This window comes from Mirounga angustirostris, unplaced genomic scaffold (assembly GCF_029215605.1).
Source record: "Mirounga angustirostris isolate CCGP_5_RB_7025 unplaced genomic scaffold, mMirAng1.0.hap1 SCAF_9, whole genome shotgun sequence".
Lineage (NCBI taxonomy): Eukaryota > Metazoa > Chordata > Mammalia > Carnivora > Phocidae > Mirounga > Mirounga angustirostris.
Genome location: NW_026991717.1, coordinates 129,627,576 through 129,653,764, shown reverse-complemented (window position 1 = coordinate 129,653,764; position 26,189 = coordinate 129,627,576). Strand labels below are relative to the sequence as shown.

The window sequence follows — 26,189 nt, the reverse complement described above, 5'->3', positions numbered from 1 at the left end:
TGTGTATCTCTCTTATTTTTAAGCTTTACAAGTAAAGGAATTGCTCGGCTTTGAAAATATCAATGAGAGCAACATTTTTTTCCCATCTTTACTTCATCAAAGATTGAACGTTAGGTTTGGTCCTCCTTCCTATTAGTGTATGGTGTCTTATCTTCATTTTCATTGCTAATGCATAACCAACTCTTTTACTTGCCTGACTTTCAGGTAGATTTTTTTCAGAGACCAGAGGAGGGAAGCGTAGCCTATTTTAAAAATAATCTAGTTCACCCCCCTTATTCTTATAGGTAAGGATTGAAACCAGTGATTTATCTGCTATAATCTAGCTATTGACAACACTAGGATGAGGAGGTGAACATTTGAATGCTAATGTTTCATAAGGGGATTTCTTAGGTAATTCTTAGTCTGCTGCTCTAATGTAGCTTCAAAGTATTAGAAATATTTTACTTTATTTATAAACATTCTTTGGTAATTTGATTATACTGTGTACCTTTTAGTTCTGGAGTTTATGTGGAAATGCTCTGACCCCAAAACGAGGGGTCTTTGGTAAGACTGGTGACCTTCAAACAATTTTGTGCCTGGCCTGTGCAAGGGATGAATTAACATATTCTGGTGCACTTAATGGGGATATATATGTTTGGAAAGGAATCAATCTTATAAGGACAATACAAGGAGCCCATACTGTAAGTATATTTACATATTTTAAATACTTTTAGATAACTACTTACCTTCTTGTCTTAGAATGAAAGATATAGAATATAGCAGACTTTCTAGTCAATTCAGTTACTATGAAGAAACATTATGCAATTTGACACATGGATATTTATTAAATTAGCATAATTAGTACCTTGTTCAAACCATTGCTCTAATATGGTATCTTTCTCAGAATAGTGTTGATAAAGGCTTGTTAAATTCAACCTAAAAGTATTCTAGGTTAACTACATTAGAATAAAGCTAGTACTCTTATGGCTAATTTACCAGTGGGAAATTTGGGGACAATTCTAGAAAAAATATACCTTTTAAATTTTAATATCATTCTTTCATTAAGTGAGTGGCAAAGGAATTTAAGTTTTGTAATTCATGAGATTTAACATTTTAAGTTAACAAATCGGGGAAAAAATCTGTTGTGAAAACCTTGTAGTGGTTTGGGTTTTTTTTTTTTTTGATTAAGGATTTTTAGTAGTTGGGTCCCTTACATAGAGAAGGGAACTAGAGAGCGCAGAGCTGCCACATGGTTAGCAGTAAGATCTCAAGTAGAGAAGTTATTAAATGTATTAATAAGACCCACTGTTAAATAATATATTACATATTAAATATATTAAAGAACCACTTAGAACAAGACTTGCTTTGAGCAAAATGTCTGAAGACCAGAAATACCAGATTCTTTTCCACAAAGATTGTGGCAACTCACATTTTCCTCATTAGTATATAAAAATACCAGTTTCTTCCTCATACTCCTCAGTACAGGATGTGACCATCATTAAAATTTTGGGTTGTTTTCTGGCTGCAAGTACTAACTTATTGTTTTAATTGTTTCCTATTTGTGAATTTTCATTTATTTATTGGCTACTTGAAATTCCTTTTCTATTAATTGGTTTTTCTTACCTTTTGCTCTTTTTTGTTACCTTTGTTGTTGGATTTTCTTTACTCACTTGTATATAAGGGGTGTTAACCCTTAAACAGTCCTGCACGTTGCAGATATTTCCCCAATCTGTTTGTCTTTGCTTATGATACCTTTATGAAAAATTGTTTTCCTTTGTGGCTTGTGGGTAACCTGCCTTGCATAAAAGGACTCTCATACTTCAAAGTTACATAAATGTTCTTCTGACTCTTTCCTAACTTATTTTTTTACATTTAGAATTTTATGTCTATAATTCATTTTTATACGTGGTGTAGGTTTAACTTTATGTTATGCCCGTATCATTGGTCATATATTGTGCTCATACACACAAACACCCACGAGAGAGAGATTTATTTCTAGATTTTCATTTGTGTTTTCTGATATTTATTCCATTTATTCCAATGTCATATCAAAATCTTTTAAAGTGGATTTCTACCTACACACAGATTTTTCTTAAAGAGTATATATTGTTAAATTTATTTTCTCTGCTAGGCAGGAATTTTTAGTATGAATGCTTGTGAAGAAGGCTTTGCTACTGGTGGCAGAGATGGCTGTATTCGTCTTTGGGATTTAACTTTTAAACCGATTACTGTGATTGATCTCAGGGAAACAGACCAGGGATACAAAGGTAATAACAAAACAAATGTCTCACTACTAGGCAAATTCTAAATTTAGCAAAGATTGTCTGTTTCTTTTAGTAAATATAAATGTATGTTTTGTAAATATAAATGAGACTCAAATTTGCCCCTTTGTACTGTGTGCATTTAATTGAATTCCTTTTATTGAAGAGGTGAATTTGCCTAAAGGCAGTCTAGGTTTACTGTTATGACAAGGATTCTTTTGTATATCTAATGCTTATTAAAATGGGACTTAGAGATGTGATAAGTGCTTGCTTAGGTGACCTTGGATTTTAAAAATATTTTACTATTAGAATGCTAAATGTAACTGTTTAGCAAACTGTTGAAAATAAAGTATGTTGAGGATTGGGAAAAGTTTTGTTCAGGATCATTTAAATGCATGTAGATGTGTTTTTCCTTCATCCAAATTTGTCAGCAATTGGGAGATACTTTCTTCTTTGGGGATTTAAAAAATTGATATAATAAAACAGAATCACTATTAAAAAAAACTTATTATTCACTAGTGTGGTATTATAGGAGTAGGATTGGAAGTTGCAGAGGTCTGTGTTTAAGCCTTATTTCAGTCAGTTACTAGGTGTGTGACCTTGGGCTACATATTTAATCTCATCCATAAGTGAGAATAACTATCTCATAGGATTAAATGAGCTAATTTAATATACGTAAAATGTTTAAAAGTGTCTGGCACAAAATAATCATCCAGTAAATGTTAACTGTTTTATTATTTTCATTAGTTTTGCTAAGCATTATTGTACCTTAAAGTTTGCAAAATAATTTGACACTTTTTCATATTTGGCCCTCACAAGAACATTGTGAAGTCCACAGCACCTTTATGTTGGCCACATTATACAGATGAGGAAACAAACACTAGTTTTCCTGAGGTTACAAAAGGGACTGTGGAATATATGGAAAAAACAGAAGTCTCTCCTTCTAATGATTTTGTGAGCAGATGGAAGAAATGAAATATAGACACATGAAAAGTCAGATTATTATAAGAAAAAAAATAATACAATTAAAGGTAGTTTCTGAATAGTTACTTTTTGCATGGTGGAGACTATGTTGTTATAAGACTTTGGCTGAAGAAGTGGTCAGACTATGACTGAAGTTGTCTAGTAAGGAAGAATAATGTATGTCTTGAAGGATGCATAGAAATTAGGTATATCATATCATTTGCTATGTGGTTATATCATTCCATATAGCAAACAACATGAATAATTGAAGAAAATGTGTGGATCAAAGACTTGCAGATTCCTTTTATCTTACATCTAAGGTATAAAAGGTACAAAAATTAAATTGATTTAGCAGATTGGCATTATATCATAATAGCATTTATCTTAAATACAATTTACTTTTGATTAGGTTTGTCTGTGAGGAGTGTTTGTTGGCGAGGTGACCACATTCTAGTTGGAACACAGGACAGTGAAATTTTCGAAATTGTGGTGCATGAAAGAAATAAACCTTTCCTAATTATGCAAGGGCATTGTGAAGGTGAACTTTGGGCACTTGCCATCCATCCTACAAAACCTTTGGCTGTGACTGGAAGTGATGATCGTTCAGTCAGGTAAGCAAAGGAAAGTGTAATTGCATAGGCTGGAATTTATCCTTAGAGAAACATAAGAAAAACTTAATAAAAACACTTCAATTTAAATATTAACAGCTTACAATATAACAAATGAACATAATTAATAGGTACTTAGTAGAATTAACAATTTATAAGATTTTTTTTCTCTTAATGACATAAGTTGGAGTTAGCTACATATCAAAATGTACACAGCTATTTCTGCCTTTTTAATAGCCATATAATATTCCACTGCATGGGATACGTGGGTGGCTCAGTCAATTAAGTGTCTGTCGTCAGCTCAGGTCATGATCCTGGCGTCCTGGGATCATGCCCCATGTTGGACTCCCTGCTCAGTGGGGAGTCTGCTTCTCCATCTGCCCCCCCACACACACACTTGTACTCTCTCTCAAAAAATAAATAAAATCTTTTAAAAATAATATTTCATTGCATGGATATACTGTAATATATTCAACCAAATAATGTTTTAAAATTGTAGTTGACATACAGTATTACAGTAGTTCCAGATGTACAACATAGTGATTCAACAATTATATACTTTACAAAATGCTCTCCACAATGAGTATAGTTATCCTCTGTCACCACACAAAGTTATTACAATTTTGACTATATTCCTCGCAAACTGGTGCAGTCACTGTGGAAAACAGTATGGAGGTTCCTCAAAAAGTTAAAAATATAAACCTCCCTATGACCCAGCATTTGCCCTATTAGGTATTTATCCAGAGTATATAAAAATACTGATTTGAAGTGGCACATGCACCCCAATGTTTATAGCAATACTATCAAAAACAGCCAAATTATGGAAAGAGCCCACATGTCCATTGACTGATGAATGGATAAAAAAGATGTGGGGGGTGTGTGTGTGCGTATACATACACATACACATATATATATCTACACACACACACACACACACAATGGAATAATACTCAGCCATCAAAAAGAATGAAATCTTTCCATTCACAATAATGTGGATGGAACTAGAGTGTATTATAATAAGTGAAATAAGTCAGAGAAAGACAAATACCATATGATTTTACTCACGTGGAATTTAAGAAACAAAATAGATGAATGTAAGGGAAGGGAAGGAAAAATAAAATAAAAACAGAGGGAAGCAAACCATAAGAGACTCTTAAGTATAGAGAACAAACAGGATTGCTGGAAGGGAGGTGGGTCAGTGGATGGGTTATATGGGTGATGGGCATTAAGGAGGGCACTGTGATAAGCACTGGGTGTTATATGTAAGTGATGAATCACTGTATTCTGCTGAAACCAATACTACACTATATGTTAACTAACTTGAATTTAAATAAAATCTTGGAAGTAAAAAGAAAAAAAAACAATGATTGGGTCAGCCAAGAAATCAAAGAGGAAAATAAAAAATACATGGAGACAAATGAAAATGAAAACACAATGGTCTAAAATCTTTGGGATGCAGCAAAAGCAGTTATAAGAGGGAAGTTTATAACAATACAGGCCTACTTCAAGAAACAAGAAAAAGCTCAAACAACCTACCACTACTCCTAAGGGACCTAGAAAGAGAACAAACACAACCCAAATCCAGCAGAAGGAAGGAAATGACAAAGATTAGAGCAGAAATAAATGATACAGAAACTAAAGAAACAATAGAACAGATCAGTGAAACCATGAGTTGGTTCTTTGAAAAGATCAATAAAGTTGATAAACCTCCAGCCAGACTCATCAAAAAAAAAAAAGGGGAGAGAGAAAGGACTCAAAATCAGAAATGAAAGTGGAGAAGTAACAACAGACACCACAGAAATGCAAAGGATTATAAGAAAATAGGGTGAAAAATAATATGCCAACAAACTGGAGAGTATAGGAAAAATGGATAAATTCCTGGAAACATGAAACCTACCAAAACTGAAACAGAAGAAATAGAAAATTTAAACAGACTGATCACCAGCAGTGAAATTGAATTAGTAATCCAAAAACTCCCAACAAACAAAAGTCTAGAGGCTTCACAGGTGAATTTATCGAACACTTAAAGAAGAGTTAATACCTATTCTTCTCAAACTTTTCCAAAAAAGTAGAAGAGGAAAGAAAACTTCCAAATTCATTCAATGAGGCCAGCATTACCCTTGTACCAAAACCACGTAAAGACACCACAGACAGGCCAATATCTCTGATGAACATAGATGTGATAATCCTGAATAAAATATTAGGAAACCAAATCCAATAATACATTAAAAAAATCATTCCACAGTCAGGTGGGATTTATTCCTGGGGTGCAAGGGTGATTCAGTATTTGCAAATCAATGTGATAAATCACATCAATAAGAGATAGGATAAATAATATATGATCTACATCTATTTTAATAGATGCAGAAAAAGCATTTGACAAAGTACAACATCCAGTCATGGTGAAAACCCTCAACAAAGTAGGCTTAGAGGGAACATACATCAACATAATAAAGACCATATATGAAAAACCCACAGCTAACATCATACTCAGTTGGGAAAAACAGAGCTTTTCCCCTAAGGTCAGGAACAAGACAAGGATGTTCACCCTCACCACTTTTATTCAACATAGAACTGGAAGTCCTAGACAGGAATCAGACAAGAGAAAGGAATAAAAGGCATCCATATTGGTAAGGAAGAAGTAAAATTTTCACACTTTGCAGATGACATGATATTATATATAGAAAACTGTAAATACTCTGCTAAAAAACTGCTAGAACCGATTAATGAATACAGTAAGGTTACAAAATCAACATATAGAAATCTGTTGCACTAATATTGCAACAACAGAAACAGAAATTAAGAAAACAACCCCATTTACAATAGTACCCAAAATAATAAAATATCTAGGAATAATCTTAACCAAAGAGGTGAGAGACCTCTACTCTGAAAACTATAAAACTTTGATAGAAGAAGATGACACAAAGAAATGGAAGGACATTCCATGCTCATTGATTAGAAGAACAAATATTGTTAAATGTTTATACCACCCAAACTAATCTACAGATTTAATGCAATCCCTATATAAATAACAACAGCATTTTTCACAGAATTAGCACAAATAATCCTAAAATTTTTGTGGAACCACAAAAGACCCCAAATACCCAAAGCAATCTTGAAAAAGAGAAAACTGGAGGTATCACAATTCTGGACTTCAAATTATATTGTAAAGCTATAGTAATCAAAACAGTATGGCACTGGCACAAAAATAGACACATCAGTGGAACAGAATAGAAAGCCCAGAATCCCTCGATTATATGATCATTTTATCTTCGATCAAGGAGGCACAAATATACAATGAGAAAAAGTCTTTTCAACAAATGGTGTTGGGAAAACTGGACAGCTACATGTAACAGAATGAAACTGCTTTCTTATACCACACACAAAAACAAACTCAAAATAGATTAAAGACCTAAATGTGAGACCTGAAACCATAAAAATCCTAGAAGATAGTGCAGGCAGTAATTTCTCTGACATTGGCCACAACAGTATCTTTCTAGATATGTCTTCTGAGGCAAGGGAAACAAAAGCAAAAATAAACTATTGGGACTACATCAAAATAAAAAGCTTCTACACAGCAAAGGAAACAACCAACAAAATTAAAAGACAACCTACTGAATGGGAGAAGATATCTGCCAATGACATTCAGTAAAGGGCTAGTATCTAATATTATATAAAGAACTCATACAGGGCGCCTGGGTGGCTCAGTCATTAAGCATCTGCCTTCGGCTCAGGTCATGATCCCGGGGTCTTGGGATTGAGCCCCACATCGGGCTCCCTGCTCTGCGGGAAGCCTGCTTCTCCCTCTCCCACTCGCCCTGCTTGTGTTCCCTCTCTGGCTGTCTCTCTCTCTGCCAAATAAATAAAATCTTAAAAAAAAAACAAAAAACTCATACAACTCATCAATGAAAAAAAAAGTAATGCAATTAAAAAGTAGGCAAGAGATGTGAACAGGTATTTCTCCAAAGAAGACATCCAGATGGCCAACAGACACATGAGAAGGTGCTCAGCATCACTCATCATCAGGGCAATGCAAATGAAAACCACAATGAGATATCATTTCACAGCTGTCAGAATGCTAAAATCAAAAACGAAAGAAACAAGTGTTGACAAGGATTTGGAGAAATAGAAACCCTTGTGCACTGGGAATGCAAACTGCTGCAGCTACTGTGGAAAACATTTTGGAAGTTCCTGAAAAAAATAAATTACCCTACCATCTAGTAATTGCACTGCTGGGTATTTACCCAAAGAATGCAAAAACACTAATTCAGAGGGATATGTGCACTCCTGTGTTTACTGTAGCATTAGTTACAATAGCCAAGTTATGGAAGCAACCTAAGTGTGTCTATCAATAGATGACTGGATAAAGAAGAAGTGGTATATACATACAATGGAATATTATTCAGCCATAAAAAATGTGATATTGCCATTTGCAACAACATGGATGGATCTAGAGACTATAATACTAAGCAAAATAAGCCAGTCAGAGAAAGACAGATACTATGTGCTTTCACTCATATATGGAATTTAAGAAAAAAAAAAAATTAACAAAGTGAGAAAAAAAAAGACAAACCAAAAATAGACTCTTAATTATAGAGAACAAATGGTTACCAGAGAGGAGGTGGATGGGGGGCTGGGTGAAATAGGTGAAGGGGATTAAGAGTACATTTACCTTGAGTGGAGGGGGGTGGGGGGATGGGGTGGCTGGGTGATGGACATTGGAGAGGGTATGTGCTATGGTGAGTGCTGTGAATTGTGTAAGACTGATGAATCACAGACCGTACCCCTGAAACAAATAATACATTATGTTAATAAAAAAAAAAAAAGTACACTTACCTTGGATGAGCACTGAGTAATATAGGGAATTGTTGAATCACTGTATTGTACACCTGAAATGAATATAACACTGTGTTAACTACACTGAAATTAAAATAAAAATGAAAAAATAAGAAAACGTAATTATTGATAGGTATGTACTTATTGCCATTTTCTTAATTGTTTTCTGGTTGTTTTTAGTTCTTCTCTGTTCCCTTTTTCTCTTGCTCTCTTCTCATGTGGTTTGATAACTTTCTTTAGTGTTATGCTTAGATTCCTTTTTCATTTTTTGTGTATCTATTTAGGTTTTGGTTTGTGGTTACCATGAGGTTTAAATATAATATCCTAATATAAAGCAGCATATATTAAGTTGGTGGTCCCTTAAGTTCAAACCCATTCTAAAAGCACTGCAGGGGCACCTGGGTGGCTCAGTTGATTAAATGTTAGACTCTTGATCTCAGCTCAGGTCTTGATCTCAGGGTTGTTAGATAAGCTCTGAGTTGGGCTCCAGGCTGGGCATGGAGCCTACTTAAAAAAATAAATAAATAAAGCACTTCATAGCTATTTCCCCTTCCATATTTTATGCGCATGATGTTGTATTTTACATCTTTCTATTTTGTGTATCCCTTACCTAATTTTTGTAAATATAATTGATTTTACTACTTTTATCTTTTAACCCTATTAGTAGCTTTATAAGTGATTGATATCCTACCTTTACTATGTGTTTGCTTTACCAGTGAAAAGTTTTCCTTTCATAATATTTGTCTACTCATGGTCTTTTCTGCTTAAAGAAGTCCCTTAACCTTTCTTGTAAGGCTGGCTTAGTGTTAATGAACTCCTTTAACTTTTGTTTGTCTGGGAAACTGTTTCTTCATTTCTGAATGATAATCTTGCCTGGTAGATTACTCTTGACTTTAGGTTTTTTCCTTTCAGCACTTTGAATGTATCATGCCATTCTCTTCTGGCCTGCAAAGTTTCTGCTGAAAAGTCAACTAATTTCCTTAATGGAGTTTCTCCTGTATTTAACTAGTTGCTTTTCTCTTGCTGCTTTTAAGATTCCCTCTTTAACTTTTTTTTTTAAAGATTTTATTTATTTATTTGAGAGAGAGAATGAGAGAGAGAGAGAGCATGAGAGGGGGGAGGGTCAGAGGGAGAAGCAGACTCCCTGCCGAGCAGGGAGCCCGATGCGGGACTCGATCCTGTGACTCCAGGATCATGACCTGAGCCAAAGGCAGTCGCTTAACCAACTGAGCCACCCAGGCGCCCTTCCCTCTTTAACTTTTACCATTTTAATTATTATATGTCTTGGTGTGGACTTCTTGAGTTTGGGGCTTTCTGTGCTTCCTTGACCTGGATGTCTGTTTCTTTACTCAGGTTAAGGGAATTTTCAGCTATTGTTTCTTCAAATACTCTGCCCCTTACTCTCTTTCTTCTCCTTCTGGAACCCCTGTAATGTAAATGTTAGTATGCTTGATGTTGTAGGGATCCCTTAACCTGTCTTCTTTTTTTTTAAAACTCATTTCTTTTTGCTGTTCAGCTTGGGTGGTTTCCATGACCCAGATTAGTGATCTTCCAGATTATTGATCCTTTCTTCTGCATCCTCTGATCTGCTGTTGCTTCCTTTTCGTGTATTTTTTATTGCAGTTACTGTATTCTTCAGCTCTGTTTGTTTTTTTTTTTGTATTTTCTCTTTGTTGAAATTCTCAATAAGTTCATCCAGTCTTCTCTCAAGCCTGGTGAGCATCTTCATGACCATTAGTTTGGACTCTCTGTTGGTAGATTGCTTTCTTCCATTTTGTTTAGTTCTTTTTCTGAGGTTTTGTCTTGTTCTTTAATTTGGAACATATTCATATTCCTTTGTCTCATTTTGTCTGACTCTCTGTGTTTATTTCTGTATATTAGGTAGTTCAGCTACACTTCCTGGTTTTTCCTGGTCTACGTAGTGGCCTTATGTACAAGGTGTCCTGCAGAGCCCAGTAGTTAACCTCCCCTGGTCACCAGAACCAGGTGCCCCAGGTGTGTCCCCTCTGTGGGCTATGTGCACCCTCTTGTGATTGGGCCACAACTGATGTGGGAATGCTGGTAGGTGGGGCTGGCCCCCCTTTCCTGGTGCAAGAATCATTTTGGAGGGGCACTTGTCTGGGCTAGGCTGCCAGGTGTGGCAGGGTGGTTGTCACTTTGGGGAGACATCAGCCCTGACTGAGGCTGCTCACCAGGTGTGGTGGAGTAGGAGTCATTTTGGAGAGGCACCTGCCAGGGCAGGTAGGTTGGGTGAAGTGGGTTCATAGGGCAATCCCACTGTAGGGCAAGTAGTGGTAGCAAGATAAATATAAAGTGTCAGCTAGGCTTAAGGAGGGCAAGAAAATAGTACCTCCTAGTACTTCCATTACCAAAGAAAGCTCCTACAGATTCCTGCCCCTCCAGCATGCGCCCTGAAATTAATCATTCTCTTTCAGATGTAAACCAGGTGCTTTTCAAACTGCTGCTGCTTCACTGGGTCTCTGACCGAGTGATAAAGTGTGCTGGTCCCTTTAAGATCAGAGTCTTGATTCCCAGTAACCCTCTGGCTCTCCTGGAGTTAAGTCTTGCTGATTTTCAAAGCTGCTGTAGTTAAGCCCCACTTATTTTCAAAGCCACACATTACTGGGGCTCATCTTTCCAGTGTAGGTACCTAGGGCCTAGGGTACCTAATGTGGGGCTTGATCCCTTTGCTCCTCAGGGTGGACCTCCGCACATGCGATATTCCTCCTGCTTGTGGGTCCTTATGCTGGGGGTGTGGTACCTGACCATGTCTCTGGTCCTCCAACCCTTCTCATTTTGGCTGCTACTTTATGTTGTTAGCTGTAGTTGATCTGTTCTGCTAATCTTCAGGTTATTTTCAGAGTGACTTGCATTATATGTAGCTGTTGCTTCCAGGTATACATGGGAGGAGGTGAACTCAGAGTTCTCCTATTCTACTATCTTCCTAGTCCATTATTATTTTTTTTTATTAACATATAATGTATTATTTGTTTCAGGGGTACAGGTCTGTGATTCATCAGTCTTACACACTTCACAACACTCACCATAGCACATAACCCTCCCCAGTGTCCATCACCCAGCCACCCCATCCCTCCTACCCCCCTCCACTCCAGCAACCCTCAGTTTGTTTCCTGAGATTAAGAGTCTCTTATGGTTTGTCTCCATCTCTGGTTTCTTCTTGTTTCATTTTTCCCTCCCTTCCCCTATGATCTTGGTTTTCAAATTCCTCATTTCAGTGAGATCATATGATAATTGTTTTTCTCTGATTGACTTATTTCGCTTAGCATAATACCCTCTAGTTCCATCCACGTCGTTGCAAATGGCAAGATTTCATTTTTTGATGGCTGCATAATATTCCATTGTGTATATATATATACCACATCTTCTTTATCCATTCATCTGTTGATGGACATCTAGGCTCTTTCCATAGTTTGGCTATTGTGAACATTGCTGCTGGAGACATTGGGGTGCACGTGCCCCTCTGGATCACTACATTTGTATTTTTGGGGTAAATAGTAGTGTTATTGCTGGGTCATAGGGTAGCTCTATTTTCAACTTTTTGAGAAACCTCCATACTGTTTTCCAGAGTGGCTGCACCAGCTTGCATTCCCACCAACAGTGTAGGAGGGTTCCCCTTTCTCTGCATCCTTGCCAACATCTGTTGTTTCCTGACTTGTTAATTTTAGCCATTCTGACTGGTGTGAGGTGGTATCTCATTGAGGTTTTGATTTGTATTTCCCTGAGGCTGAGTGATGTTAGCACTTTTTCATGTGTCTGTTGGCCATTTGGATGTCTTTTTTGCAGAAATGTCTGTTCATGTCTTCTGCCCATTTCTTGATTATTTGTTCTTTGGGTGTTTCCTAGCCCATTACTGATGAGACTTTAGGTTCTTCCAGTTTTGTGCTATTAAATACAGTGCCCACAATGAATATTCTTTTACCTATGCTATTGTATACATGTGTAAATATGCATATCTCTATGGTAACTTCTGAGTGTTCAAATGATTTATTCATTTTAAATTTTGATAGATAATGTCTTATACAAAGGTAATAACAATTTATATACCTGTCAGCAATGCATGGCAGTGCCTATTTTCCCATACCCTTGGCAGCACTGATTATTATCCCAAAAGGTAAGAAGTGATTTCCTGTTATGTTGTGAAAACATGCACCTCTCCTATTGAGGTGTGTTGAGTATGTTTACATATGTTTAGAGAACATTTGTATTTCCTTTTCTCTGACTTGTCTGGTGAAGCTCTTTGCCTATTTTCTGTTAGTTTATTGTTCTTTCTCTAATTACTTTAAAATATAATCTAATATCTGTCTACATTTTAAAGAAATTAGCCCATTGTCTATGATAGTGGTTCTCCGTGTGGTTCCTGGAACAGCAGGATCAGTATTCCTTATATGAAATGCAAATTCTCATGCCTTATCCAGGACCGAGGATCAGCGATTCATCAATTTGTGGTTTGATAAGTCTTCCAATTTTAAGAACTGCTGGTCAGTTATATGAGTTGAGATATTTTGCCCACCTTGTCATTGTTTTTTTCCCCCATTTCATCTGTAAATGTTTTTGTGTAAAAGATAACTTTAAATATCACCACAGTACTGTCTTCACACAGCATTCCTTTGGCTTAGAGTTAGGCTCCAAAGAAGGTCCATATAGAGCAGTTGTTGATGTGTCCTTTAAATTTTGTATTCTGTAGCTTCCTTCCTCCCTCCCCCTTTTTTATTCTTATAATTTTTTTGTTGAAGAAACTAAGTATTTGCCCTCCAGAGTTCCCCACATTCTGGATTTGGCTAATTGCACACTCCATATATTTTAATACATTCTTTCTTCCCTGTATTATATAAACTGATAAGTAGATCTAGAGATTTGATGAGACACAGTTACGAATTTTCACCAAGAATATTTCCTGGTGGTAATGTGTATCTCTGATGATATCTAACATGTAATCTCTTTTTTAAATCATATTAGCAGCCATTGATGGTTATCTAGCTCAGTGTTTCTCAACCTTTTTTAAATTGTTGCTTTCCTAATGAGAATTTTTAGATTTTTCTTTTTTCCCAAATCACATCACATAGCTCTGTGTCCACCTGGAAATTTAGTGTGGGGCTATACTTTACCCATGTGCTTTGCTTGGAACTATCTTATAGTTCATTTTAGGAGTACTGTTATTACCAGTTGCTGCATAGCTGTTGAAAAAAAGGTAACTGATCTTTTTAAAAGTAATTGATCAGACTTCTGTTTCTGTTTTTGGTGGCAAGTAATTTGGAAGGAACTCACATTGAAAACAACTAAAAATGCTGGTTAGAATGTAAAATCTTCAAAGAACAGTCAAGATATTAAGGATCTACTAGCCAAATTGTGAAAGAAAATGGGACTTTAGGAGCACCAGTGGGCCAGTGCCACTTTGCCCTGGGGGCATTTTTCTTCCTTTGACTAAACTTGGACTTTGTGGCTTTCTCCCAGGGCCAGGGGGCAGATGTCAAGACCCAGGGCCCATCCAAGGAGAGTAGGTCCGCATACTCTACTAGAACATTGGGCAATAATCGCCTGCAAATTTGTGTGGGAATAGAAATCTTATTTCAAGTTTTGGTAACACAGGAAGAGTTGTATAAAACTGCTTAATTATGTTATTTAAACAGCATTAGTTCTGGAGCACCTGGGTATGCCTTGGGCTCAGGTCATGATTCCAGGATCCTGGGATCAAGCCCTGCCTCGGGCTGTTCTCCCTCACCCTCTGCATGCCGCTTCTCTTGCTTGTGCTCTCTCTCTCTGTCAGGGGGATAAATAAAATCTTAAAAAAAAAAAATGAACAGCATTAGTTCTTGTCCAGATAACTTTACCACAGTATAAGTTTTACATGTAAGTGCTGCTTTTGCCTTATAGTTTTAGACTGAATTCATTAAGACACAATATCAAATCTAATTGAAAGCTCATTTCGAAAGCTACTCAGTTGTTAAGGGCAGTTCTGGTTCAGAAAAATTTCATTCTTGACTTTGAGATCAACGAAGTGCAATAAAACTTTACCACTGTTAAGCCATTAACAGCTATGTGGTAGAGCAAGTCAGGTTTTTGAACTTCTGTTCCTGATAAAACTTCGAACTAACAATGATGATATCCCCAAAACCAAATGAAGTTCATCATTAACATTATTGGTTCATAAACACATTCAATTTTTTTTTTTTTTGCAAAATACTTGCTAAAGAATAATGCAATGAATAATCATAGGCTTTTTAAACACCTTACATTTTTACAGGTTTTGTAAATTTACCTAGGCCATTTTTTTTCTATCCATGTTTTTCAACACCATCTAATTCTACCCTACATTGTACTGGTTTAGTTCTTTCTCACTTATGTCTTTGAAAACATACTAGCTTGTAGTTGTTCCACACTGACTAGTCATAGAAGCTAATTCTTCATCACTTCAAACTTGGCATTGATTCCTCGGATAAACAACTGAGTAATATTGGTAACATCTGTTGACTCATCACAATCCAAGGAAACCACTCAACAGTATTTGTCTTGTTTTTTAATTAACTGTTGGTGGTTTTCCCAACACCCTCAAGTTTTTGAGAAACTGTTCTCACTGTAAAGGCTGATAATCTTAAATTTATTTTCTCTGGACACATTTCTTTAGCCACTGCAATTTAAAATGATATAATTAATCCATTACCAATAAATAGCTTTCCTTGTTTGGCTAACAAGCCACTTAGAAACACTTTTGTTGACATCATATTTTAATTTTTAAATTCTGATTTTTCTGACCATTGCTTTCCTGTGAGTCAAAGATATTGCAAGGAGTCCTTAGTCTAGTAATGTTCATCTATCTCTGTATTTTTTAGGGCGACTATAGTGTCATTGCATAATAAATACAGTGCTTTACTGTCTAATTCAATAACTGTCATTTACACTCCACTATGCCTTAAAAATGCAAAATTTCAAATTTACTTTTCTCTTTTTCTTCTCATTTTGACACAATGGGTGTATGTGGTTAACACACCTAGCACTTGAAATTCTATCAACTGTGCCCCTGCAATTTGTAGTGCGTGGAAGAAGCAGTGCAAAGTGATGTGAGTGTTGCATACTGTCTGCCATCCCTTTTGCAACAACTCCACTCTCCCTCTGTAGTATGAAAGCAGTCATAGATAATATGTAAACAAAGAGTGTGGCTGTGTTTCCATGAAACGTGATTTACAGACACTGAAACTTGAATTTCCTGTAATTCTCCCATGTCTCAAAATGTTATTAATTTTTTTCAACCATTTAAAAATGTAAAAATCAGGGCGACTGTGTGGCTCGGTGTTTAAGCGTCTGCCTTTGGCTCAGGTCATGGTCCCAGGGTCTTGGGATCGAGCCACATATCGGGCTCCCTGCTCGGCGGGAAGCCTGCTTCTCCCTCTCCCACTCCCTCTGCTTGTGTTCCCTCTCTCGCTGTGTCTCTCTTTGTCAAAGAAATAAATAAAATCTTTTTAAAAAAAGGGTAGTTTCCTTTAAAAAAATAAAAATGTAAAAACCATTCTCAGCTTTCCAAACTGTACAAAAACAGGCAGTAGTTCCAGTTTGGCCCACAGGCTATGGTTTGCTGACCCCTGTAGTGGAGCATAAAGTCTTTGGTAAATATATTTATTGTTGAAATATTGAAAATTTTCCTTTGGAATGAAAAGAAGACCGTGATGTCCACTTTCCCCATTGTATTTGTCATCATTATATTCAGCTATAGAAGTCTTTGTCAGTACAGTAAGGCTAAATATATGTGTATAATACATTCATATATAGATATTTGGATTGGAAAGGAAGAAACAACTCATTTGCTGATATTATGATTATATATGTAGAAAATAAAAAGGAAAATACAGAGAAATTATTGGAATTAAAAAGATAATTTAACAAATTTCCTAGCTATAAACACAATATACAAAATCATTTTTCCCATAAAACATCAACAAATAGAATTTTTTGAAAAAGATATTGCTATAAAAACATTTAAAAATCTAGTTTTGCCAATCTTTTCCTAGATATCTGTTCATTAAGTTGTAGCATTTGGGGCGCCTGGGTGGCTCAGTTGGTTAAGCGACTGCCTTCGGCTCAGGTCATGATCCTGGAGTCCCTGGATCGAGTCCCATATCGGGCTCCCTGCTCGGCGGGGAGCCTGCTTCTCCCTCTGACCCTCCCCCCTCTCATGTGCTCTCTCTCTCTCTCAAATAAATAAATAAAAAATCTTAAAAAAAAATTATAAGTTGTAGCATTTGTTTTTATGTTATCTGTATTTAAAGTTCCTCCTAAGTACTGTTTCAGCTGAATCCCACAAGTTTTGATATGAAATTTTTTATTATAATTTCAAAATATTAACTAATTTTCATTAATATTTTTTTCTTTGTCCTTTGGATTATTTAGAAGTACAATTCTTAATTTTCAAACAATTGGCATTTTCTACTTTCTGTTATAGATTTCTAACATTTGAATGTGGAACAGACTGAATTTGCATAGTCTTAAGTGTTACTCTTAAAAGACTCTCTCTCTCTCTCTCTCTATATATATATACCCCTATACTATACATACACACACATATAAATGATTGGAAAAAATTGATGTCAGACTTTGCTGTAGATCCACGTATGTTCACAAGCATATGTATTTATGAAATCCTTCTTCTCTATTGATGTCATTACATTGTTTTAAAAATAAAAGATTCCAGGGGCACCTGGGTGGCTCAGTTAGGTGTCCGACTCAGTTTTGGCTCAGGTCATGATCTCACGGGTTGTGAGATCAAGCCCCATTTTGGGCTCCCCACTCAGCTGGGAGTCGGCTTGGAGATTCTCTGCCTCTGTTCCTCTCCCCACTCACACTCTCTTTTTCTCTCAAATAAATAAATCTTTAAAAAAAATAAAAGATTCTATAAACTCCTGTCTTTTAAATGTGAACAGTATTCCTGTTTTCATAGAACTCCTTGCCACAAAGCATATAGTTAAAAATCTAGGTTTATATTACTTTCTTAGATTATTATTTTAACCAAAATCTTTTCATAGAGTTCATCATTTTTAAGCATACATTAGTTAATTACTCTTTTATTTTAATTAAATGTTACAGGATATGGAGCCTAGTAGATCATGCACTAATAGCAAGGTGTAATATGGAAGAACCAATTCGTTGTGCAGCTGTAAATGTAGATGGAATCCATCTTGCCCTTGGAATGAAGGATGGCTCATTCACTGTACTTAGAGTAAGGTATGGTATTGGGGTAGAAATAGAAAGAGATAGTAAATTTCTGTTAAGTGATAATATGCAATACTCATTGTTTTTACCCATTTCATTTTCACCCACCTTTCATATTAACATATATACACACACACATATATTTCAGATATTAGTTTTATTAAATATTAAATATATAAAAGTGGCTTTGTTGGAAAATTGTTAACTCAAAAACCTTGTTTTGGGGCTTAAGAATGCTTAGTGGATTAATGGCTAAAATTTTGAGCTGTAAATTTGGGTTTTGACTTCCATTCCTTGGTAGTATTGATTTTTAGTAATGATCCTCTGCCATTGGTGGAGGGGGGTGGTGGTGACTTTGAGGAAGTTAAAAATGGGTGAAAGGTTTTTTGTTGTTATTTGCAGCTTTATTCTTTGGGGAAAAAAAAAATGCCTGCATCTTTTCTTGTTTGTTTGCATAATTAGAAAAGTTAAACAAATTTGTTAAAGCAGTTTGCATCTCCTGTTGAATTACAGGTCCGGTGCATTCAGTTGAATTCTATATAGCTATTAAAAACTTTGCTGTAGGGGGGCGCCTGGGTGGCTCAGTCGTTAAGCGTCTGCCTTCGGCTCAGGTCATGATCCCAGGGTCCTGGGATCGAGCCCCACATCGGGCTCCATGCTCCGCAGGAAGCCTGCTTCTTCCTCTCTCACTCCCACTGCTTGTGTTCCCTCTCTCACTGTGTCTGTCTCTGTCAAATAAATAAATAAAATCTTGAAAAGAAAAAAAAAAAAAACCTTTGCTGTAGGGGCGCCTGAGTGGCTCAGTGGTTAAGTGCCTAACTCTTGATTTTGGCTCAGGTCATGATCTCAGGGTCGTGAGATCAGACCTCTGTTGGGTGTAGGGCCTGCTTAAGATTCTCTCTCTCCCTTGACTCCCCCCACCCCAATTATTACACCCTCTCTCTTAAAAACAAAAACAAACTTTGCTGTAGATCCATGTGTGTTCACAAGCATATGTATTTATGAAATCCTTCTTCTCTAGCTTAGTGAATGGGAAGACCCTTTCAGTTGCCCAATCCAGAAACCATTAATTCCCTTGTCTAGTTAATCACAGAGTTCTGGAGAATCTACTTCCCAAGGAGCTTTTAAATTAATCTGCTTCCTCCCATTCTCACCATTGTACTCTTGTATAGGCTTCTGCCATCTCCTCACTGGATTGGTGAGATAGCATTGCAGCTGGTCTCCTTACCTCCTGTTTGGCTTCCCTCAAGACTTCTTTTACTCTACAGTTATAGTGATGCCTTTTAAAACACATTTGTTTGCAGCCCTCCTCTTTCTAAAATATGATAAAAGCTTTACACTGTCCTTAGGTTGAAGTTCATAATCCTTAACATAGCCAGTAGTACCCATCTCTCCAGCCTGTTTCTTTCTGCCTCAGTCTCTTTCTTTCAACTGTATAAAATATCTTTTGCTGCTTCAGATACATCATGTTCTCTTGTACCTCTGAGTTTCTCTAGTTGCTGACTCTCTTTTTGGGACAGATTTTTACAATGAGATATGAGATTTTTCTCTTGTACTACTTTTTTAATTGTGATAAAATATATATAATATAAAATTTACCATTTTAACCATCTTTCAAACTTCAGTGGCATAAGTACATTGACACTGTTTTGCAACAAGAATTGTAAAACCCCTAAGAGTTCCTCTCATATAGCTTCTATACATTAAAAAATAGTGATTATTTTTGGTAATTGTACATTTACTTGCCTTTTCAATTATTGTATGCAAGTAACTGGGTGAATAAGTTCTTATCTCTAATAAGTCATTATTTCAGCAACTGAGTCCAACATTTTTGACAGGACCATTGGAATGGTGATTATACCTATTAAATGCCTTTGTAGCTTAACCACAAAATTTTAACTCACAAAATATTCTTAATCCTAGATTTACCTGGTCACTGTTTCTTCTTGGTTTGCAGTACATATTCTTCATATCATGAAGCAGACTTCATAAGTATAGCAGTATTAAAGTACCCTCGCAGGAGTAGTTACATTGTGATTGGAGAAACATAGAATAGATTCAGATCCTAACACACTGATTCTAAATTTGGGGTACAAGGTGATGTGCCAACACAAAGTCACATAACTTCTAGAGCATCTCTTCCTTTTGATAAAAAATGTTACCAATTTTATTTTATTTCGTTTTTTTGTTTTTTATTACGTTAATCACCATACATTACATCATTAGTTTTTGATGTAGTGTTCCATGATTCATTATTTGCGTATAACACCCAGTGCTCCATGCAGAACATACTCTCTTTAATACCCATCACCAGGCTAACCCATCCTCCCACCCTCCTCCCCTCTAGTTTGTTTTTCAGAGTCCATCGTCTCTCATGGTTCATCTCCCCCTCTGATTTCCCCCCTTCATTCTTCCCCTCCTGCTATCTTCTTTTTTTTTTTTAAACAGATAATGTATTATTTGTTTCAGAGGTACAGATCTGTGATTCAACAGTCTTGCACAATTCACAGCGTTCACCATAGCACATACCCTCCCCAGTGTTTATCACCCAACCACCGCATCCCTCCCACCCCCCACCACTCCAGCAACCCTCAGTTTGTTTCCTGAGATTAAGAATTCCTCATATCAGTGAGGTCATATGATACATGTCTTTCTCTGATTGACTTATTTCGCTCAGCATAACACTCTCCAGTTCTATCCACGTCATCATTGCAAATGGCAAGATTTCATTCCTTTTGATGGCTGCATAATATTCCATTGTGTGTGTATATATATATATATATATATATATATATATATATATATATATATACCACATCTTCTTTATCCATTCATCTGTCGATGGACATCTTGGCTCTTTCCACAGTTTGGCTATTGTGGACATTGCTGCTATAAACATCGGGGTGCACATTCCCCTTCGGATCCCTACATTTGTATCTTTGGGGTAAATACCCAGTAGTGCAATTGCCAGTGTTACCAATTTTGTGTTAAACATATCATGGAATCAAATGAAAAAATGCAAATATTTTTCAAATTAAAAGATTCATATATGTAAAACTTTGACTTGTATTGGGATTGGGCTGCATGGTATTATCCACACCAAACTCCTCAGAGTCACTCATTTATTCTCATAAGTAGGTAGGAAGACTTAAGTGGAAGAGCTTGATAAGCACAATTAGTAAATTTCCTGGGGATAGAATAAAGTTTCCTGAAGAGTATGGGATAGACTTTAGTTGTAAAAGCATTTTCATTTTATTTTTTTATTTTTTTTTAAGATTTTATTTATTTGATAAAGAGAGACACAGCGAGAGAGGGAACACAAGCAGGGGAAGCAGGAGAGGGAGAAGCAGGCTTCCCGCCAAACAGGGAGCCTGATGTGGACTCGATCCCAGGACCCCAGGACCATGACCTGAGCTGAAGGCAGATGCTTAACGACTGAGCCACCTAGGTGCCTGCATTTTCATTTCATATTCTACCAGCAGCTAGCCATTTGTCTCTTTCTGACAGTGTCACTACCACATTATATTAACTGCAAAAGGATTAGGAGAGTTTTTCCCTAAGTGATTATACATTCATTTAAAAACTTTTTTCAACCTACTTACATTTTGTCTGTTCCATTTCTTGGGAATAATTAAGTCCCAAAAGTTGTTCCTGGCTTTAAAAAGTAACTTTGTATATGTCCATTATTTTTTCACATCAAAGGTTTTTGTCCCTCTGTAGCCCTCCCCTGAAAGAGCACTATCAAAACATGCTCAAGTAGGGTGCTGGGTGGCTCAGTCAGTTGAGCATCTGACTCTTGATAATGGCTCAGGTCATGATCTTGGGGTTCTGGGATCGAGCCCCTTGTCGGGCTCTGCACTCAGCAGCAAGTCTGCTTGAGATTCTCTCTCTCCCTCTTCCCACCTCCCCCCACACTCACGTGCTCTCTCTCGAATAAATAAATCTTAAAATTAATTAATTAAAAAACATGTTCAAGTATATCCTGTCTTAAAATTCCTACCTCAAGTCTAAATCCCCTCTAGTTATATCACATTTCTACTCTTTCACAGTAAAATTCTCAAAAAACTATGTAATTTACTGTCTGTTTTCTTCCAATTATTGACTTAATACCCACAATGCAGTATAGCTTTGGCCTTCATCTTTACAATGAAACATTCTTGCTAATAGTACCCTGTCACTAAAGCCAGGAAACATTTTTCACCTTGCATCTAGGTTGATTCTCACCAGTATATGGCCCCCTTAACCACTTGCTCCTTCTCAGAGCATTCTCTTCCCAGGCTTTGGATATTAATTCTCTTTCTCTTTTCAGCTAACTTCTCCTGCTTCCATTTTCTTTATAGGCTAATTTATCTTCTGCCTATCAGCAAGTATTGGAGGGCCTTAAAGCTCAGACCTGGGCTTTCTGTTCTTCTGTTTTTCCCCTAGGTGATCTCATCCTGCCTCCAGCTTCAGTTACCACCTGTAGCCTGATGGTCCCAGATACCTAGTTCTGGCCCTGATCTCTCCACTGAACTTCAGTTGTGTATAACCATTTGTTTATTTAACATCACTTGGATGTCTCAAAGGCATCTGCAATTCAGCATTTCCAAAACTGAACTTCTGATCCTCCCTCCCAGGCTGATCTTCTGTCTGTGGGCCCTGTTCTAGGGATGGCACCATTTTCCAGGTTCTTGTACCAAGCGGAAACCTAGGAATTATGGTTGTTACCTCTCTCTCTCTAACCCACCATGTCCAATCACCATCACATTCTGTTGATTTTACTTGCCTCATTTTCAGAAACATTTTAATTAATGTTTGTAAGATTAAAATTACAATATCTTTAACATATACTATATATTTTATAGTATAGTATAGACTATAATACTATATATTTTAAAACATTTCACTTCTTTCGGAAGTCTGAACAACCACCATCTGTAATAAATAGCCTTCTAATTAGTCTTAATCCTACTGTTATACTACCTGGATTTGTTTTTTACTGTCAAATCAGACAAGTGATCTAATTGATTCATCCTCCCCTAACTTAAACTCATAAATTAAGGCCAAAAATCTTAAGATTTGTGAGGCCTTTTATGATTTTCCCTTAGCCTGTCTCATCAGACTCATCTCACACTCTAACCCCTCTGCTTGTTGTCAGTCCAGCTACACTTTATTAACAACAAGCAGAGCTTCAGTCTTGCTGTCAGCTCTTTCACATCTCTGTTGGAACGTGGGCCCTTCACCTCCCATTTCCTGGCTTCTGCTAAGCTAAATCTCATTAATTCCTCAGAATGAAGTTTAAATTCTACTTCCTTTGGTCTGTCTCCACTAACAAACAACTGTCTGTTCTATGCTGTGATCAACACTGTACTTTACTTCTGTGATGTGTTACAAATTGCTAATGTATGAATATTCCCAGGCTTTGGACGGCCTCCCTCTGTTTCCTAAAGAAACCATGGAATTCACACATCAGTTTACCAGAAGACTTAATTGAGAATTTTTAAAAATTAATACACTTTCATCTAATAGTCTTCTTTCCTATAAGTTTGTCAAACTTCTTCATGAGAGAAGATAGTCACAATTCATAATGTTGATGTAGTAGCATAATACATACTGTAAAAGAGTCCATCAGAATTGTGTGTGTGTTCACATGTGCGTGCGCACCTGTGTGTGTGTTGGTGAACAAGGACATAAACCACACTTATTTCTCTCATTACTTGGGAGCAATTAAGTCTCTAGAAAAAAGGCTATGTATATACCAAAATAGTTCTGAAGAATTTTCAGGAAACATTTAAATTAATGTTTGTGAACAAAATTAGAATGATAAAATCTTTAATAAAGAAGGCATAAAAAGTAAAAGCTATGAAATAGTGCCTTAGATGTTTTCTTAAAAATTTTGTTCTTTGTAGATATGGATGGGTAGGTGGATGGATTAAATATGGAGAAAGGGAAATCAGATGCGTGGACTTTATTAAAACGTAAAGGAAGGGGTCACTGGGAAAGGTAGAAGAAGTAACTGCACAAGTCTGTGCTTAGGTGGAGAACCTTGTAAGTTGCAGGGTTTAAGGCAAAAGTGATGTTGACCAGGAAAGCTTTTTAAAAATTTTTTTTATTTATTTTTATTTTTACTTTTTTAACATTTTTTATTATGTTAGTCACCATACATTACAGCATTAGTTTTTGATGTAGTGTTCCATGATTCATTGTTTGCGTATAACACCCAGTGCTCCATTCAGTACGTGCCCTCTTTAATACCCATCACCAGGCTAACCCCTCCCCCCCCACCCCCCTCCCTTCTAGAACCCTCAGTTTGTTTTTCAGAGTTCATAGTCTCTCCTGGTTCGTCTCCCTCTCCGATTTCCCCTCCTTCATTTTTCCCTTCCTACTATCTTCTTTTTTTTTTTTTTTAAACATAAAATGTATTATTTGTTTCAGAGGTATAGGTCTGTGATTCAACAGTCTTACACAATTCACAGTGCTCACCATAGCACATACCCTCCCCAATGTCTATCACCCAGCCACCCCATCCCTCCCAATCCCCACCACTCCAGCAACCCTCAGTTTGTTGCAGGAAAGCTTTTTTTTAAAAAAGGTTTTTTCTTCATTTGTCTTGTTTTGATCCCCTTTTATGTAGTTAAGGGGCTGATTTTCATCTCTTACTTTATATGATTAACACCAGGGTAGAGCCCACATTCCTTGGCAACCCGTCAGATCTGTCACACATTGTCTTCAGTTTATCTCTTTAACTCCATCAAGTCACTACTTTTCCCACATACTCTTATATCCACATTGTAGTATCTACTATTCTCCAAATGTGCCTTATACTTGCATATGTCCATGCTGTGTCGTCTTCTTAGAAAACGTTTCCTCATCTTTTATTCTTAGCCAGATCCTCAGGTTTTATGCTCAAAATATAGATGCCATTCTTCTTTGGTCCTTTCCTGCCTTTAGTCTAGTCTTAGCCCTTTTCAGTATTTCTTATAGAATTTCCCACATACCTTTTGAGCACTCACAACATTTTATCACTTGTAAAGTACAGTACTTTCTATCCCTCTCTCACAGAAGATGAGTTCGTCTTTGTATCCCATGTGCCTAAAAAACAACTAAAACTAATGTTAGTGTTACTGAAAAAAAAATTGAGTTTGATTGCTTTAAATGGTCCACTTAGAAACCTTAAAAATTGAGAAATATCCATTTAAACTTTAAAAGAAATTATCTACATGGAGCATTTCAGGTGGGTAATGCAAAATTTAAATGGAAAAAAGTTCTTGACACTAATTGGAAATAAGAATTCTTACTTCCTCCTGCCCCTTCTCCTTCACTGCCTCCTTCTTCTCCTCCTCCCCACCAACTCCTCACAACTTTGGAAATTCAGTGGTGTTAAACTAAGTGTTTATCCATTTGTATGACTGTTACCAATACCTGTATTATTTTGGAAACTCAATTATAAGGAATCAGTGAAAAAGTGTTTACTGTTGACATGGTCTCTAATTGGGAAGAATTTGTATTAAAAAAGGTTGAAGAAGTTGAAATAAAAATAGTGTAGCTATATAAAGATAAGCATTCAAATGTGTTACTGAAATAATACAAATCAATTCCTCTTTACTTTATTTCCTGAATGTAATTTTATACATTTGTCTCATTACAAAAATTTATTTGAAAATCACTGTTTATAATTATACATTTTTCATAAACTCAGTATTTCCAAGGAGCTTCATCATAAAATCTGTGACTTTATCTCCTTTATTGTATGACTCTGGAAACTTAGAATGAATCTTTAAACTACCTTAAAGTAATTAAAGAACTGAAATTCAGCATTTTCCTTTACTTTCAGCATATGTTGTCCTCATATATTTTTGTTCAACAAAGTAATTTTTCCTGAATTAATATTTATCTCATGTATATTTGCTTTGTGATTTATAAATACTTGATGTAGCCTTCCAGCCATTTTAGACACATTTGAAACTGAACTAATTCTGTAATGACTTGATTTCATGTGTTATTATTTTTTGTTTGCAGAGATATGACCGAAGTTGTACATATTAAAGATAGGAAGGAGGCGATTCATGAGTTAAAATACTCACCAGATGGAACTTACCTTGCTGTTGGATGTAATGACAGCTCAGTTGATATCTACGGCGTTGCGCAACGTTATAAAAAATTGGGGGAATGTGTTGGATCACTTAGTTTCATCACTCATCTGGACTGGTCCTCAGACAGTAGATATTTACAGACAAATGATGGAAATGGGAAAAGACTTTTTTATAGAATGCCAGGTAAAAGGTTCTAATAAATTGTATGTAATTTGTAGATTTTTAGTGCCTATATAAAATATTTTAGAATT

The 26,189-nt window shown here is 36.3% G+C and overlaps 1 protein-coding gene across 1 annotated transcript in view; it reads left to right on the top strand.

The window, feature by feature from the left end:
- The window catches only part of EML5 (EMAP like 5), a 167,781-nt gene that overhangs the window by 46,257 nt on the left and 95,335 nt on the right, over window positions 1-26,189 (top strand). Inside the window, exons 5-9 of the mRNA XM_054513829.2 lie at window positions 495-680; window positions 2,111-2,246; window positions 3,613-3,814; window positions 17,741-17,878; window positions 25,865-26,121. Of these exons, the coding sequence (XP_054369804.1) occupies window positions 495-680; window positions 2,111-2,246; window positions 3,613-3,814; window positions 17,741-17,878; window positions 25,865-26,121 (919 nt within the window). The remainder of the gene's footprint in view (window positions 1-494; window positions 681-2,110; window positions 2,247-3,612; window positions 3,815-17,740; window positions 17,879-25,864; window positions 26,122-26,189) is intronic.